Source organism: Dicentrarchus labrax, unplaced genomic scaffold (assembly GCF_905237075.1).
Source record: "Dicentrarchus labrax unplaced genomic scaffold, dlabrax2021, whole genome shotgun sequence".
NCBI lineage: Eukaryota > Metazoa > Chordata > Actinopteri > Moronidae > Dicentrarchus > Dicentrarchus labrax.
This window is the reverse complement of record NW_026136715.1, coordinates 28338811-28356905: the sequence shown is the minus strand read 5'-3', so window position 1 is coordinate 28356905 and position 18095 is coordinate 28338811. Positions and strand designations below refer to the sequence as shown.

General features: G+C 38.6%; 1 protein-coding gene across 1 annotated transcript; it reads left to right on the top strand.

Annotated features, from left to right (window-relative positions):
• The first annotated feature begins 3299 nt into the window (after positions 1-3299).
• gata5 (GATA binding protein 5) lies at positions 3300-13700 on the top strand. Its single transcript, XM_051426087.1, has 7 exons — positions 3300-3576; positions 4058-4756; positions 8629-8798; positions 10984-11112; positions 11412-11496; positions 11705-11832; positions 12372-13700. The coding sequence occupies exons 2-7, from the start codon at positions 4237-4239 to the stop codon at positions 12489-12491; spliced, it is 1152 nt and encodes a 383-aa protein (XP_051282047.1). The 5' UTR covers positions 3300-3576; positions 4058-4236; the 3' UTR covers positions 12492-13700.
• The last annotated feature ends 4395 nt before the right edge of the window (positions 13701-18095 follow it).

Below are 18095 nucleotides of genomic sequence, written 5' to 3'. Positions count from 1 at the left end.
CACCCCATTCACACACATTCATACACTGATGTTGGCTGCAAGGTGCCAGCTGCTCACTAGAACGGAAACTAATCATTCATATACACTCATACACCGATGGATAGCATCGGGAGCAATTTGGGGTTCAGTGTCTTGCTCAAGGTCCAAGAGTAACAAAATCCACTGTAAATTTGATTAATTGACACATTATTTCTCATTTGAAGTGTATAACAGATAATAGAGATAAAAGAGATTTTTCATGTGCTGGACAACCAGCAAAGACTCCAAAAACCAAAACTGAACACTGATTAGTGAGCTTCATATGTGCTGATAGGCAGACTTTGTTACCTTTGAACAGAGTTTCCCTTTACTTCTAGTCTTCATGCTAAGCTAAGCTAATTGTCTCCTGGCTTCATATTGTCTTATAACTCTCAGCAAGAATGCAAAATCTTCCAAAAATATTCAACCAAATATTCCAACTATTCCTTTGGTGCCTTTTTTATGTCATATGTAAACCATTTTAAGCTACCTCTGGAAAGGTTCTGTACAAATACATTTGCGTACCTCTGCAGGCTTAACAACGTAAAGGAACCCACTGTTGAACAGTCCAGTAGTCTGACCATGTCCAAACTGCACAATGTGCCTGCAGAGGAGCTGTTCACAGGTAAAAGACAGCAGGCAAAAAAAACAAAGCTACACTTATAATCAATCTAAATTATATTGCTTGACTTCCCATATCAATAAATTGTAAACTTGAGGTGATAATAACTGAGCTTAGTGGCACTGCTGCTCTTTAATCAGTTAAATGTACTTTATCTGGAGATGATATCCACACCTGTTTTGTGTCAGAGGTTACGAATGTGATGGTGATGAAGTTCCAATTACCATTAGAATGGAGGCCTCGAGATAAGCAGGCTAATTTTATCTCAGCAACGCAGCAGTTACCTGTGCAGTGATAAATATTCCTGTCATTTGAGAAGATATTTGCACGGCTGCAGCAGCCTGTGAGACTCTGCAGGCCCATAGATATTTCAACAAACCTACATTTTTCTTTTATCAGATATTTAAAGGAAAAGAGATACGTGCTTACTGTTGTAATTAGATTATCCATTTAAAGCCCAGAGGAGGATCTAGAGGGCCACCCCAGCTTGGTGTCAAATTGAACAAATCAATTTAGCTTAATTTTAAAAATGACTTGTAAAAAAATGGAAATTAATTGAATGATCTGTTCGTCTCAGTGATAGGCTTAAAGCTGCAGTGGAAAACAACCAATCAGAGCCGAGAAAGACGTTGAGTCTCATTTCCAGGGCGTCAAATACAGACGCTTTAGGACACTTGGCGACCCAACAATCAATTTATCTTAAAGCCTCCAACCCAAAGTGTCTTTTAATTTTTCTCAGCAATGATTGGTTGTTTTCGTTCAGGCCGTGGATTCTTGTAAATATCATTAGGAGCACCAGGAGGAGCCAGAGGAAGCAGATTGTTTCACAGATTATCTGTCTCATGTACTACTGTCAGGATATAGTGAAAGCTTCAGCAAATATGACAAAAAGTGATTTTTATAGAAGTTACCTGCAATTGGAAAAAAAATGTCTTCCAATTTGGAAATAAAACAATGTAATGATTTCTAATACCACCTTCACATATTTCTATTCAGTGTGCCACAATAAAGTTTTCAGTTCAAATATTCATTAATGTTCATAATATATGTATATCATTTCGGGGGTTTTCAAGCAGACTGATTAAATTAGTATATATATATATATACCTCCCTAGATCCGCCCCTGTTAAAGCCACATTTAAAAATGTTTCCTTTTACATCCACTTGCCCTACTTATTCAAAAAGTAAAATCCAGCGGCAGAAAAATAAAACGGAAATAGATATAAATAAATAAAGGTTTAAAAAAGTGAATCTACCTATTTCAATTTCGGCATAAATGTTTAACTGCCATATTCTAATTAAAGGACACAACAATTTCGAGCAGTGAAATGACTGTATAATATAATATTTCAAATTCTATAAATAACAAGTATATCTGCATGCGAAGCCGTTTCACCAATCGGCCTCAAGTGTTCGGCCATTAGAAGAAGAAGGCGAGCAGACAGACAGACTCCATTTATCCTTGACGGAGATGGACGGATGTGAAGGATGAATTAAGAGACATTTACAGTGTCAGACCTTAATGTTTAAATCGGAAACACAACACAGCCCTAAACAAAGAATAACCCTAGGAAAGAAAATAAGCTCCGTTGGGCCCAGGCAGAGACATACATGTATATATTCACTATAAACCAATTAAACACATTTAAGAGCATTTTCTTTATTTCTCAACGGATCGCAGTGCATCTTTAAATTTCATGACACTTAAAAATAAAACTAACATCTGAGTGATTATGTTATTCTGTTAATATATTTTCCGTAGATTTTATTTCCCCACATGAAGGTCTAAATTCAGTCTCAGAGCGTTTGCTTGGGGAAGGAATAACAAATATTTTATTTGTGTAATTTTCACATTTTAAAATAGAAAATACTGTAATCTGTGAAAACTATTCCCACCACAATATGTTATTAATATTATACGGCAACGATTATCAGACCAGCATTCTTGTTTTTAGTTTATGTATCTCTGTGGTGCTAAATTATTTCCAGCAGCCTCTGACAACCTGCAGTTATTGGTTAGTTATTCGTCCTGTTTCTTATCGCGCTGCAGCTTTTAAGCAGAACTCAGCCGCAGTTATCTTATTAAAACTCTCTCTTTCCAGTTCATTTTAGGGCATTGTTATAGTCCGATTGAATCAGCGTTAGGTGTCAGTAGCGCATAAAACTGGTGAGGCCCAGTTGGATTTTTATATTTGAGTAACGTGTGGCCATTCAAACGTGTGAATTTAAAGGCGGATCATCATCATTATCATTAAGACGAAATAATAATAAAAGTGTGAATTCGTGCACCATTAAAGTCCCCCTAATTTAATATGGCGCACATTGATTACTGTCGCCCAAAGGCAATCCACTATGTGAGTTATTTTAAGCATAACACTTAGAAAGTCTCCAAGTATTAAATCCTTTATCCTTCACATCGAGCCAGCGTTGAAATTCTTCCTGATGAATAAACCCAGATAAAGGTGAGTACATGTATAGCTGCCGCTTTTGCGCCCCTCAGGCCACATCTTTGGGCCCTATCCTCCTCTCCACGACCCAGGGGTCCTCCTTTCCTCCCTCCCCTTTCCTCCTCCCCTCTCTCCCCACCTAGGGCCTACCTCGTAGCAGCTGGGCTGCGTCACGTGTTTCTCTCCCGTACAAATTTTCCAGTAGGAGAGCGAATAGGAGCACACCCATATCAGCAATTATCAGCGACAGTAACTATCTCCAGATACAGCGGGCAGGAAGAGGAACGCCGCGGTCGTCCTGGAACAAAAAAACCCGAACTTTAATTTATCTCCCGCAACTTTTGCGCGTTAAAACAATTTGGAGACGCTCCGCTGTGCACCCTCGTCCCCCTCCATCTGCGAGTGACAAGAGTTTGCCCGCTGCGCGCCTCTACTGAGGTCTGACGGCTGAAGGACCGGACTGCTTTATCACCCGAGCGTCCTTATCTGGTGAGATAATACACTGAGAGTCCTTGGAAAGAAACGGCGCTGCTCCTATGCGCAGCGAGAGAGCCACTATCAAGGTTTTATGTGATTTGAGTTTCTATTGATAGAAAATATATGCATGGTAGATACGGGTCGGAGCGCTATCTGTGTTGTTTGATTTGGTTTCCGTTATGGTTATGAATTAATGAGGCGTTGCGGAGCTGCAGGATGTGTGGGGTCGCTGATAGCCGCCTCTATCTGAGCGCACAGACAGTTAATGTCATTTTAATCCGTTTCGTGTCAGTCAGAGTGATACAGGTGGAATCTGACTGATGGTGCTGACTGATTATAAACTATTTTTTCATGCAAATCTTAGTTTAACGCCTAGAAGTGTAATGAGCGAACGATTTTATTTTTGGATTTCAGCGCTTAAATAATAAGATAGATGCCTTTGAAACTTGAAGGGCTAAAGTCTTTTCTTCTGCTCTTTTTACTTCTTTCACAGGAGGGAGTCCTCAGAATATTTCCCTTAAATCATTTGTCCAAAAGGGCCTCCAATAATTCCCCTGGAGAGGGTGTAAGAGCCTTGACGCGGGGACAGTATCACCTCCACAGGGCTGAGAGCAATCTAAGAAACCATCCGTTCGTTCTCCAGTCTCCAAACAGGACGTAACAGTTGTGAACATGTACCAAAGCCTCGCCTTGTCCTCCAACCAGTCCCCTTACTCGCATGACACCGGGAATTACATCCACCCCTCGGCCAGCTCTCCGGTCTACATCCCCACCACCAGAGTCCCAGCCATGCTGCCCACGCTGCCCTACCTGCAGACCTGCGAGTCGCCCCACCAGTCTCACGGCCTCGGCGGGCACCACGGCTGGCCCCAGAGCGCCGCGGACGGCTCCTCTTTTGCGCCCAGCAGCCCTCACCCTCCGCACGGCTTCTCTTATTCGCACAGCCCGCCCGTCAGTAGCAACACCGGCCGGGACGGGAGCTACCAGAGCCCGCTGGTTCTCGGTAACGGCGGGCGGGCGGAGCAGTATGGAGGCGCTCTGGTACGCTCGGTGGGAGGCTCATATTCCAGCCCTTACGCGTACATGAGCCCGGAGATGGCGACGTCCTCTTGGACGCCGGGACCCTTCGAGAGCGGAGTGATCAGTCTGCAGGGACGGCATGGAGGGCTGTCCGGGAGAAGGTCCAGTCTGGGTAAGCAGGCCCCTAACTTCCACTTCAAGACCAAATTGAAATCAACCATACAATTTATTATCATAATCTTGAAAAGAAAGACGCACATATCAGTAGACCAAATGTCTGAGGAAAAGTTGAGCTTTTTAAAACACTGAAAACATTATTGTGCTAATAGCCAGACTGACAAATACATAACCAGGAGCTGATTTTGTCATGAATACTCGCTGCTTTTATGTTCAAATCTGTCCCCAAAACAAGGATTTTTGTTTGATTTGTGCTCTTCTGTACATTTTAACGATTTCAAGTTATTTAAAAAGTGCAAAATCAGGACCCAGTTTAACAGCACCCATACCCTGACTTGCAAATACTGTAAATCATACACTGATTTTGTTTTCTTCTTCCATATTTTACCATCAGTTATAGCTTCAAAAATATCAGCAATAAAATATAAATAAAATTCAAATGTCACCTTGTGATTGTTAAAGAGTAACTGAGAGAGGCCTGTGACAGTAGGCTACTGGTTGTGATTCAATCAAAGTCTCCTTCATCACATTTACACAATACACATTCTTCAGAAGAAGGTCGCTAAAACAATCAAGTAAATGAATGTTAATTTAATCTTCCTGCAGCAGTCCAGTGTTTTTGATGACAAGAGTTCAATACACACGCAGACAGAAGCACACAATCAGAGCAGTTCTCACCTCAGGCCTGAAACATCTCTACTGCAGCGTTGATACAGAGAGTCACTAACAGGAGCGTTTGAAGCTGATGATGAGAAAAAGAATCGAGAGTCAGACGTTGATCTGATGGTTTGTCAAAAGACAGTTTGATGATCTGGCCTTTTGACTGTTTCACACCTCTCAAACTCTTAATTAACAAATTCATTTAATCTAATTGTCTTTTGTTGGTTGAATGAATCCACCCCAGAGGTACACTGTAATGCGACAAATTATTTTAACAAAAAAAAAAAACTGCTGAAACGGATTACATTGAAAAAAAATGAAGTAACACAAACTCAATTTTGGAAGTTAAATATTCGTATGTATTTTTTTTTCGGATTACTAATAAACATTACAAAATTTAGTCAGTGTCACTTAAAATTACTAAAGCTACTTGATCCTGAATGTTTCTTAACTTAGTAAAATTGAGTTAGTTTTACTTAAAAATTTCGATGTAATCTGTTTCAACAATTTTTTGACTTTAATGAACTTAGCTGATTTTACAGTGTATATTTTTTGTCATATCTCACAGTCCAATTTTGTGCACCAGTGATTTCATATCATCACTTTACGTTTCTGTTTTAATTTGTGCTTTTTAAAAATAGCAGTCTACTAGGGCTGAACAATGAATCACAATATTATCGAAATCGCAATATGACCATGTGCAATATGCAAATCACAGAAGCTGCCATTCTTTTAATAAAAGTAAAATGAGTGACATTCAGCATTATAATGAAGTACTGGAGTGCTGCACAGATGACCTGGCCTACAAATATAGTTCTCAAGATTAAAAAAAAACATGTTTGTTTGGTACAGACACCCAAAAATCAACATTATTTTAATAGCTTTTCTGTGAAAATTACATTTGTGATACCGAAATAATAATTTCCAGACTAATCGTGAATCATATCACAATATTTCTCAAAAATAGTTGCAATATTATGTTTTTACCATATCGTGCAGATAGATGGAACTATTCATTGTGTTAATGTTTGCCTTGGGTCCTAATTTAAAGTATACTATCAGAGGGTGGCACTGTCAGTCAGTTTGGAGGAGACAGAATTCCTCCTGTGCTCTGTCAAATTTACACAAATTAACTGTATCTTTCCTAATTTAAAATATATATAGGCCTATGTTTAGAGGCCTGAGGAAATGAGAGGACATTTTGATATGAAATACATTTCACTATGACTTTATTAGCCTATATTCTATTTTAATTTCTAGTGTTTGCCATTTGTCCCAATTTAAAGTACACTATCATACACTATCAGAGGGGTAGGGGCACTGCCAGTCATTCTGAAGGATTTCCTCATGTGCTATGTCAACTTTACACAAATTAACTCTAGCTTTCCTAAAATAATCAGTTTTTTAGATGGCATTAATTAAATAACTAATCATTTTTTCAGAGGAAATAAGTTAACATTTTGATATCATAGTTGTTTCTTACCATATTTTATTCTTGGGGTCACCAGAAATCTAAATGTGGATTTAAATATGTTGGTAGGATGAGGGTTAAGGAGGAATTTCACACCAAAACTGAATGTATGTGGGCCCAACATAGACACATGCCGTACTCCAAAATAAGAATACATTGCATTATTAGCCTATATGTTCACTTCTGGTCCATGTTTGTCATGGGTTCTAATTTAAAGTATCACACAATATCAGGGGCACTGTCACTCAGTTTGAAGGAGACAGATTTTCCTAACCCTGTCTATTTTTTAACAGAATGAACAGAGTTAAATGAATACACTATGATATATATATATATATATATATACTCATACTGTATATATCCTGCTAGTATATTCATATATATATATCTATAATGTTATTTTTTTATATTTCCCTGTACATATGCACATTACTCTGCACTTTACTGCTTTTGCACTTGCACTTCTGCTTAAATGCTTAACTACATTTTGTTGTCTTAGTTGTGCAATGACAATAAAGTTTAATCTAATCTAATTTTAGTTTCGCACAAATTAGCAGTATCCTTCCTAAAATAATAATAGTCTATTTTTTAGATGGCATTAATTAAGTAACTAATAATGTTTTGGGAGAAAATACTTGTACTATGATGGATGTTTCTTACAGTAGCTTATTCTTGGGGTCCCCAGGAATCCCCAATATCACACCAAAACTAAATGTAGGTGAGCCCAACATGGACAGGTGCGGTACTCCGCCGTAAGAATGCATCACTTTATTAGCCTATCCTATGTGCATTTCTCTTACAGCAATGTTCCTCTGTACTGAATATGGTCAGTATTATATTTCTTCCTATATCATAGATTTATGTTTAGTAATGAATATAGCCTTCTGCGTTTCTAAAAGCTTTTATATTATGACTGTTCAGTTAAACATGATTCCAGTGGCTATTGGAAGTTACGCACAGCGCAGTCTTTTTGTTTTCGTTTTCCCAATAAACCACTAGCTCAGCGTTTATTTGGTTCTTCTGGAATAATAAGAGCTACAATCACAAGTTCAAAGAAAAGAGGGCAGCTTCAGGACAGCTTTATCTTGACCAGCATGGTCTTTCTCAGGTCCTCCTCTAAATTGAAAGATTAGGAATTTGGGCAATTAATGTCAGGAGTCCGTCGTGTGTCAGCGCAGTGATGAATGGAGGAGGGGGACCCCTGGATCCTTCAGGCTGATAACGCACCGCCCTCCTCTCCTCAAACAGATCCCTCCATCAGTCTGACTGTTTCCCCATTGATTCATCGGAGGGTTTGATCTCTCCGTCACAGGGGATGGAGCAGGGGAGAGGGTATAAATTCCTCCTCCGGCTTATTCATCACGCATTGGCCCGTGACCAGAACCCCCATCCAAGCCATCCAAAGTTCAGTGGAAAATCTCGTAAACACGAATGTTGTTTATTGCAATTATGTTATTACATCCAACAACTGTTCTCTCTCAGAAGTCAGTATATTTAGGCGTGAGAAATAGCAAAATTATAAAGGGAGGGAGATGGAGAAAAGCGAGTTAGTAGTAGTAGTTAGAGGAATATTATAGATCAATAAAAGGTCGATCATTTAGAGGGTTGTGATGATGCCATAAATTCTCTCACAGAATATTTTTGAATATAGATAAGTAGTCTGTATCTGAATGGAATCGATGGGTATTTAAATGTTCTGGATCTCCGATTTAATGAGTCTTTTCTCCGGTGTCCAGACCTGATGGACGACATGTCAACCGAGGGCAGGGAGTGCGTCAACTGCGGCTCCGTGTCCACTCCGCTGTGGCGCAGAGACGGCACCGGCCACTACCTGTGCAACGCCTGCGGCCTCTACCACAAGATGAACGGGATCAACAGGCCGCTCATCAAACCGCAGAAACGACTAGTGAGACACACACACACACACACACACACACACACACACACACACACACAAACAATAAAAAAAAAAAATCGACGAATCACACAGTGTCAATAAAAGAATAAAATGCAAAACAGGCCAAATATAAAGCTCAGAAACAATGTATAACCAGGTAAGTTAACTCAATTAAATAAAAAATAAAAAATAAGAATCTTAAGTAAAGCTAACTCAATTTTATCAGTCCAAAACATCCATGGTCAAGTAGCATCAATAATTTTAAGTGATACTGACTCAATTTTGTAATTTCTATTTGGGTTAGGGTTAGTGAACTGTGAAAACCTACTTACTGCCTAAAAAGTACTTAATCAAGAATGTTTTTTTCGCATTACAGTGAAATAAGTGAAATAATTTTACATATAATACAATAAACAATGATGGGCCACAAAAACAGTGTTCACAAACACACAACACCAAAGTAATAATAATAATAATAATATGCATTTTACGACACTACAAGCTCTTCGTCAGATTATGATTTTTCATTAAAATGTGTCGTAATAAATTGTTATAATTTAAACTACCATACAATATTACAATGAGCTCCATTCCAACCAGTTCACAGTTTAAACATGAAATCCTATTGCACCAATAATATTAATCAAATAATATAATAATATAACGCTCTAAAGAAGCCATTCTGTTTAAAGGGCACTTTTCCTTTGGATTCTTCTAATACATTTAGCCAATAACACCTCTGTACTTTTATTGAAGTAACAATCTGAATGCAAGACTTTTCCTTTATTGGTCTAATAAAAATAATAAAATGTTTATTTACCCACCTTATTATAAACAGTATTGTAGGCAAATAAAAGCATAAAAAGACAAAGACAGATAATTTGTTGAGGTACTTTACTTTATTACTAGTATTTCCATTTTACACCACCCTAAATCATAAATATGTATGTGTATACATTTTTGATGGTTTTTCTCATTTATAGTTTCTGTAAATTTACCAAAAAAATAGTGAAAAAAGGCGAAAATAATTTCCTCAAATTGCTTTTTTGTCTGACTAAAAGTCCAAAACCCAAAGATGATCTGTTTATGGTTTTATAAAATTGAGAAATGCAGGAAATCCTCAAGTTGGAGAAGTTGGAACTAGAGAATGATTGTGCCTGATAAATTCAACAATTAACTGATGATCAAAATAGATTCACTGCAGATATAACTGATAACATTGACTCTGTTCTGCTCAAGTGTCCCAGTAAGCCGTGTGACCGGAGCCTAAAACTGAAGAAGCTAAATGGAATTCAGCTCTTGTTAATGTTATCATTTACACCTGCAGCGCATGTATAACTGTCAACTGTGACTAAAAAGGCCTTTTACGGTCCATTTTCCGTCCATCATCTATTAATTGAATTACTGTTTGAGCACTTTCATAGATTGGACTACCTAAATGAAAGTTGAAACAATCTCCATTTTAATCAGCTATAGCATTAAAAAGGTTGCTCACATGATAATGTACCTGTAATAATAATCCTATAATACATGTAATACAACACTATAAGGGCTCCTAGTTTGCATTAAGAATATGTTCAATTCTCATACACAAAAAAAAGTGAATTGTGCCTGAATTAATTAATATTGCAAAATCCACCTCATGTAAACTTCTATACAGTAGATGTAATGCCACTACTGAGGTAAAAGCAGGTAATAATGTGTTTGTAGTGTGAGCATTGGAACTGAGTAAATAGAACTGGAACACTGTGGTGGTGCAGTTACGGTGGGTTGGCGGGTGTCAAGGCTTCACGGCTGTGTATTTCCCAGGAACTTGCCTCTCCAGAGCAGCTGTGGCTGTGAGTTACCCAATAATCAGCCACTGGCCCTTTTTGTCTGTTTTTATTTGTCCTGCAGCGACCTTGCCCTTGGATGGGACGTTTTTAGATGAGGCTCTCCAGAGTTACGTGACTCTCTGCTGTTGTTGTGGTTCTTTGGCTCCACACTTGTGCTAAAGCAAGCTGATAGTCACACATAATGAGGATTTGCAATTCTGCAATTCGTTCTGAATGTTAAGGGAACATATCAAATCTCAAACGATAGTTCTAGGGTACCAAGATGTGAGTTGTGAGCCTATCTGTGGTTTCTCATTGGCAACAAAAGTCAAATTGTTTTTTTAATTTAAATGTCGTTTTTTTCCTCTCTATACCTACAGCAGACCACATCTCGTCGGGCCGGCCTTTGCTGCACTAACTGCCACACCAGCACCACCACACTGTGGAGACGCAACGCTGAGGGGGAGCCTGTCTGTAACGCCTGCGGCCTCTACATGAAGCTGCATGGGGTAGGTCGCCCTGTAGGGTCCTCTTAACTCTTTATTTGGGCTAAAATGTTAGCCAGTCTCCTTGTGTCATTCCCCACTAACCTGCATGTGAAACAGCTCCTCTGGCAAAAGTCTACTGCAGCAGGGAGCAGTTCATTATTTGCACAGTGTAAAGCCTATCCAAGGGCATTGTGGTCATTGTTATCAGAGCGGCAGTGTGGGAGGGAAGCTTGTGTGGGTTGTCGTGACACTGTGGCCTCTGGTGTATCAGGCACGGGGAGGTACGCTTGACTAATGTGTGTGGCTCTTCTCCCCTGCAGGTTCCCAGACCTCTGGCCATGAAGAAAGAGAGCATTCAGACCAGGAAGCGCAAACCCAAGATGCCCAAGAATAAAACATCCACAGGTAGGAGAAACAATGTTAAATCAGACTCAGCAAATCATTCTAGTGTCTTTAAACCACAAATATTAACAGTAATTGTGATATTTAAATTTTTTGTCATAATGTTGTCATTATAATTTATTTTAGCCACTACAATAGTATAGTGAAAATCTGATATCATGACAGCCCTGCTCAATCTAATAACTAATTTGATTTCCTGTTGATTGTTTAGGATCCACCACCTCTGAGACTAGCTCTCCAACCTCCCTCTCAGTCTCTGAACACGCCTCCACCATTAAAAGCGAACCCAGTATGGCCCCTTCACCCTATGCTGGACAGACCGTTGCATCTGCCACTCAGGTAAACCTCCTTTCCATACAAATATAGTTCTGGCGGTCCTTGTAGGTTAATGCTGTTAACGCTATGTTTCTACAGTAGCCCAGAACGGACAAACCACTGGCTCCTAATGGCATTTGAAAGAATCCATCAGGCCTGAACGAAAAACAACCAATCAGAGCTGAGAAAGAAATAAAGATGCTTTGGACTGGACACTCGAAGATAGTTGATTAGTCTCATTCCCAGCATCGATATTTAACAACCTGGCTTTGACTATCTTTCTTGGCTTTGATTGGTTGTTTTCGTTAAAGCTTAGAGCGTGCACTACTGTCAGGATATAGGGAAAGTGTCAGCAAATATAAGTTATAAGTTATTTTTATAAAAGTTACCTACTGCAGCTTTAATTTCATCAGGGTTATTTTCTCAGACTTCAGAGATTTTGCTCCAGAACCACAGAAGTCGTTATACAGCCGTTTAGTACTCCTCATGATGAGTAATTTAACTTTAATGTGTAAAATCACTTTTAAACATGCTCTATTGAAATCTATCTTTCCTCCCTGCAGACGGCTTCTCAGTTGGACAGCATCGGGTCAGGACATGTGGACATTAAATATGAGGATTATCCCTTTACCCCAACCTCCTTGGCCTCACAGAACTCCTGGTGCGCTCTGTCTCAAGCATGAGCCGCATCAACCAACAAGACTGATACACTGACGCCACACAGCTCACTTTGGCTCTGTCATGACCCCCTCTCCATCCTGTAGCTGTTCCTCCTCCCTCTGAAGCTGTGGAGGAACAGTGTCGCATAAACATTAAACTGGGGCTTACACAGTATCTGATGGCTGAATGTTTTCAGGCTCACTTGACCTGAGGACATCGAATCCGCTCGCCATATCAGATACTGTAACATACTGACAGGCTCAGCACAGCTCACCTCAAAACATACTTTAGCTTAACAAGGAGACAGGGTACTCGTCCTGGACTGCGGTTTTCATAAAAGGATGTGTATTACCCACAGCACACCCACTTGATGGCTCAGCCAAAGAACACAGCTGAACCAGGACTAAACACTGACCCTGGCTCTCCTGAACTCACAACAGTATAACAACGGGAACTACCTATTATTAAAAGAAATCTCTATTTTTGGAGAAACACCAAATACACCAATGCAAAGACAATCAAGTGGAATGTAAAAAGATATGGATATAGTAACTCCTTTTTATAGCTGATTCTAGTATCATTAAGTTTTTGTTGCTGTCGCTGGTGTTCGTCAATATCAACCTCTCTGCAGTTCGGACGTATTGTTGTCATCGCAGAAAGAAAAGCGGAAAATGGGCAGAAATGCCACCTTTATGGCTGTTGAACATGTCTCATTACTAATGTGTAGATGATTAACTTTTATAGGCACATTATTTATGTTGAGATAAGGACAGGTAAAAGTCACAGTGGACAGTAAAACCAGCCAGTTATAGCCCGTTGCTCATTGCTGTAGAATGGCTGCTGTGTTGTATGGCCTCTAAACTGTGACGCTTAGATTATATGAGGGAATTGTTTTTACAAGATACAGCAGATATAAACTGCATCTTATACGATTCATCTGAAAATCAGGAGCAGTCATTTGGTTTCTGACATAATGACTACATATCAGAAGTGTAATATTTGACAATAATGAAAGTGCAATGACTCAGTTTTTCATTTCAAAAATTGAAGGCAAAAGGAAAAGAGTGTGAAATTATTCTAAACATAATAATGTAATTTTGTTTTATGTATTTTGTCAATATGTAAGGGAATTTTATTGTTATAATGTTCTAAAGAACTCTCTCACTCTGTTGCCTCTCTTTGTTTGATGCTCTTTGGAATCTGTTGAGGTTAATAAACTGATTCGCATTTTATTAATTTGACTTACAAAAATCTGTGAATCTCACAAATATCTTCATCATTACTTTAACAATTTAAACTCTATGATTTAGCTAAATATTTCAAGTGTTTTAGCCATTACTTTTATCTTACTATTTCAACTATTTATCTATTCATTACATTACTTTTAGCTATTTTCAAATCTTTAATTATTACTGTTAGCTTACTCTGCTCATCTGTTGGGCATTTCTGCAAAGATGTTTGTGCATTATGATATATTTGCCCTCGCAGATTTAAGCTCCAATGCACACAGTTGTGTGTGTGTGTGTGTGTGTGTGTGTTTGTGTACAAGGAGGGTGTGTTCTCCTGCCGGTTGCTTAAGCCGACAGTGTCGACCAAAGGTTGTGTTCCAACTCTGCTTTATGGCGGCCGGGTCCGAGTTGGCTGCACTGCCGACGAAAATACAGGCCTGTCAGCAACAAGGACTAATGCTTTACTGCCACCATGGCGACATCCAGGCACCAGTGCATCAACAACACTGCCCAGCTTTATGACTGTTGGCCAAGATGTTGCTGTCTTATCTGACACTGGGAGAGGCCCTTCGCAGTGCGATGTGAAGATGCAGACAGATGAATTTTTAGTCAGGGAGAAGAGTAAAGTGGGTGCTTGAAATGAACAGCAGGACGTTTGTTGATGAGATGGGAGAACAAGGTGCTGAATAAAATGTCTCAAAACATTCACTGGTATATTAAAAACAAGAACATTTTGTAGGGCTACCAAGTTAAGAATGTTTTTCAATGGAAAGGAACTCATGCACTGATCAACTTTATGGAGACATGTTGTAGGATGGATGAAATTCGCACAAATATTTGAAACAGATGAATTCTGCAGTTATTGTATTCCCCTGGTGACTATTTTGAAACCTGTAAAATACACTTTTAAAGCCCGTACAAGGATTTGTCATTTTGTGTTGATTCTGGCAACCCTTGACCGCAAAATCTGACCGAATCGTACCCAGTGGCAGACATTAAGAATAAGTATATTGAAATAGCCAATCTTCTCTCTGATTGTCTTGTTTATGTAGGTCATATGGAGGCGCCAGTATCAAATTGAGATTGTTTCACCAAAACTCCTTGTAGTACGTTTAAGCTTCACAACCAGATTCAGACTAGTTAAGTGTTTATTCCAGCTCTACACATCTGAGAGTCTGAGACATCTTGACTTTGTCGGTCAAGTGCCAAAGACACTGGATCCTACATTTCCCATAATGCAAAAAATGGTGACCTTTCCTACCTGGTCTTTCCCACGTGGTACCACTTGATCTAATATATAGACTTAATAAACTGTTTCTAACACACCATAATGAGAGGTATAAGGATAGTGTTTATTATATTGTATTTGTCAACAATTACAACGTCTCCTATGAAACATCTGCTGATAACACAGTAGATGTAATCATAGTAATGAATACACACAAACAAATCATTAGTGTGTTATAAAGCATTTATTAACTGTTTATACACATAAACAAATCATTCACTAGGTTTGTGATGGGCTCATGAAGACATGTTGAGCTTCAAGGGTCATTCTTGACCCAAATTCAATTTTAACTCAAGGTTCACTAGATTTGGTCTGGGGCTGTCAGCCGCACCTTATGGACTTCAACACATGGAGTTTGCAAAAGGTATTTTATTAATGCATATAATTGATAAAAACTTAATATTTTCTATGAAGACATGCTGTATTTTGTATGCTTACAACAGAGTTATATTAGAATATATATCATGCCATCTCTTCCTTCACAGAACAAGCTATAGGTGTTGACAAATAATTAAAGATATCCCCATATCAAAATGTATCGGATCAGTAAGAGCAAGAACTAACACAGGAATTTAATGGAATCAACTAAACTTTTCTCATTAATTTAACATAAATGTACAAGATTTATTTTTTCAATTTGACCAAATTTAAAATTTTTAGGTTTTTACTTTCAGACTGCTTCAAAATTTCTAAGTTCTTCTAACTTGAAATCTTTTGAACTCGGGCAGCTGTGGCTCAGAGGTAGAGCAGGTCATCCACTAATCTGAAGGTTGTTGGTTCGATCCCTGGCTCCTCCCTGCCACCTGTCGACATATCCTTGAGCAAGATACTGAACCCCAAGTTGCACTTGGTGTGTGAATGTGTAGGAATGAGTTAGTTTCTGTTTGATGGACTTTGCCATCACTAAGTGAATGTGGCACATAGTGTAAAAGCGCTTTGAGTGGTCGGAAGACTAGAAATGCGCTATACAAGTACAGGTTTACCAACTACATTTTAAGACAAGTAATGGATGTTTGTTTTCAAAATAATAAAAACATTGTTAACCATGATGATGGTTACTGAATTCAGTCATCATCCCCTTACATGTCACTGGAAGCAGTTTCACATGTCATTGTGCCAATGCTGGAGAATCAGGAGAAGTTCTTTGTGTGAAATAAAGATCTGATTCATCAAATTGAGAAAATGTTAATGTGTTTGTAATGTTAGTGTCATTGTGACCGAACAGTTGTTGGTTCAACTTAATATCTTGATATCTTATTGAACAAGTTTTCTCAAGTTCAGTTAACTTAATTTGTTTTACAACTCAAATAAGACTTTAAATTAATTGTCCAACCTAAATTCTTTAAGTCAAAATAAGTCAAGCTCAAAATTATTTCCAGTTAACTCAGTATCGGTCGATACACAAAGTTCAGGTATCGGAACCGGTAACGAGAAGCAAAAAACAGTATTGTAACATCTCTAGATATTTAAACATTGATATTAGAGCACCTAAGAAGGTTATTAATTAAATGTTTTACCAAGCTGCAATATCAATGGAATAAAGATTCTTAATAGTTGTAATTAAGTAAGTCAATACTTGCACCCCCAACCCATCCTATCCCCAAACAAAGCCACACAGAGCTATCAGCTCCAGCCCTTTTCTCTCAGTGAGGGCTACAGAGACAGCTCCTCCACTCACAAATACTTCTTACAGCCACATTTACACCCAATTGTTTGTAAATTGAGGGGCTTCATTACAGCTATGTCAGGGTGAAACATCTAGAGTGTGACTGGAGGAATGAGGGTTAGGGATGCTTGAGGACCCGTCTGTATTATTTCAATATCAACCTACCCCTACTTCAGCTGTGGGTTCCCTGACTTTTTGTTTGTTTTAAAAAAGGATTTTACAAATTATAATTATAAATTATGAATACTTCCTGTAACAAAAACTTCCTCAACTCTTCCTGTATTTCTTCAGGTTCCTTCTTTATTTAGCAACTGTGGGAAAAAGTGACAATACCTGTTTTAACCAAAGATAACTTATTGCAAAAACACTAAGGGACTGTACATAAATTATTACACCTGGTTGACCTGCCTAGTTGTGCAACACAGAATCATGTGATTGGTTTAATTGTGACATAGAGTCAGACGACATCTTTATTTTTTATTATTAGGTCTCTGGGTGAGGCATGAGCCTCCTGAAAAAGATGCAATATGTGGTAATGGGACTCATTATTGGTTTGCCATAAATTTGGCAATACTGCTAATTTCACACTACACCTATGTGCGTATTGGTGACGCAAAATTCATGTTCTGTTAAGACATGAAACGAATCATGCAGTATACTAAAAATAAGAACAAAGATTTACATATAGTAAGCTTGGATGATGAGAAAGCATTTGATAGAATTGAATGGATGTATATTTTCCCACATAAATTCTCTTCTCCTGAAACATTTATTAATTTGGTTAAATTGCTTTATACAGGACCAAAATCTGCTATTTTAGTGAATGGTATACTTTTATATGCTTTTAGAATAAATAGAGGTAGAAGCAGTGATGGCTGGTGGAGATTTTGGGTGGGCTGACAAATGCATTACATTCATCAATACGTCACACAGCAGCAACAGCCGCATCACATCAAGTTACAGCAACAACACTGTATACTTTGTTATAGCAAGGGCTCTACGGCAACACTGGGGAGACATACCCAAAACAAGAAAATCTCTCTCTCTCTCTCTTTCTCTCTCCTCTGTACCCATCAGCACATGCCAATTGCGCTACAACTACATTATAGAAAAGTACCAGCAAGAATTTGCAACACAATGTACCAAAAATAAATCTATAAAAGCAAAGCAAAAATAATTATTTGTAGAAGAGAGAGTTGTTTCAGAGCTTGGGCATACCTTATTTAAAACCCCGCTCACATCGATGGCCTTTCTGTGATGCAAACAAGTTAATCACCATGTCAGACTCCACAGTGCTGTACCTCACCGTCAGCTCACCTTTCAGTTTCTCCCTGTAGATCATTGGGTAATGTTCACATGCAAAGACAACAAGTGCCTGGCTTTCAAAACGAGCCTTTGACTTCTCGACCAATAAGTCACAGCACTGTGCGGCTACTGACACATT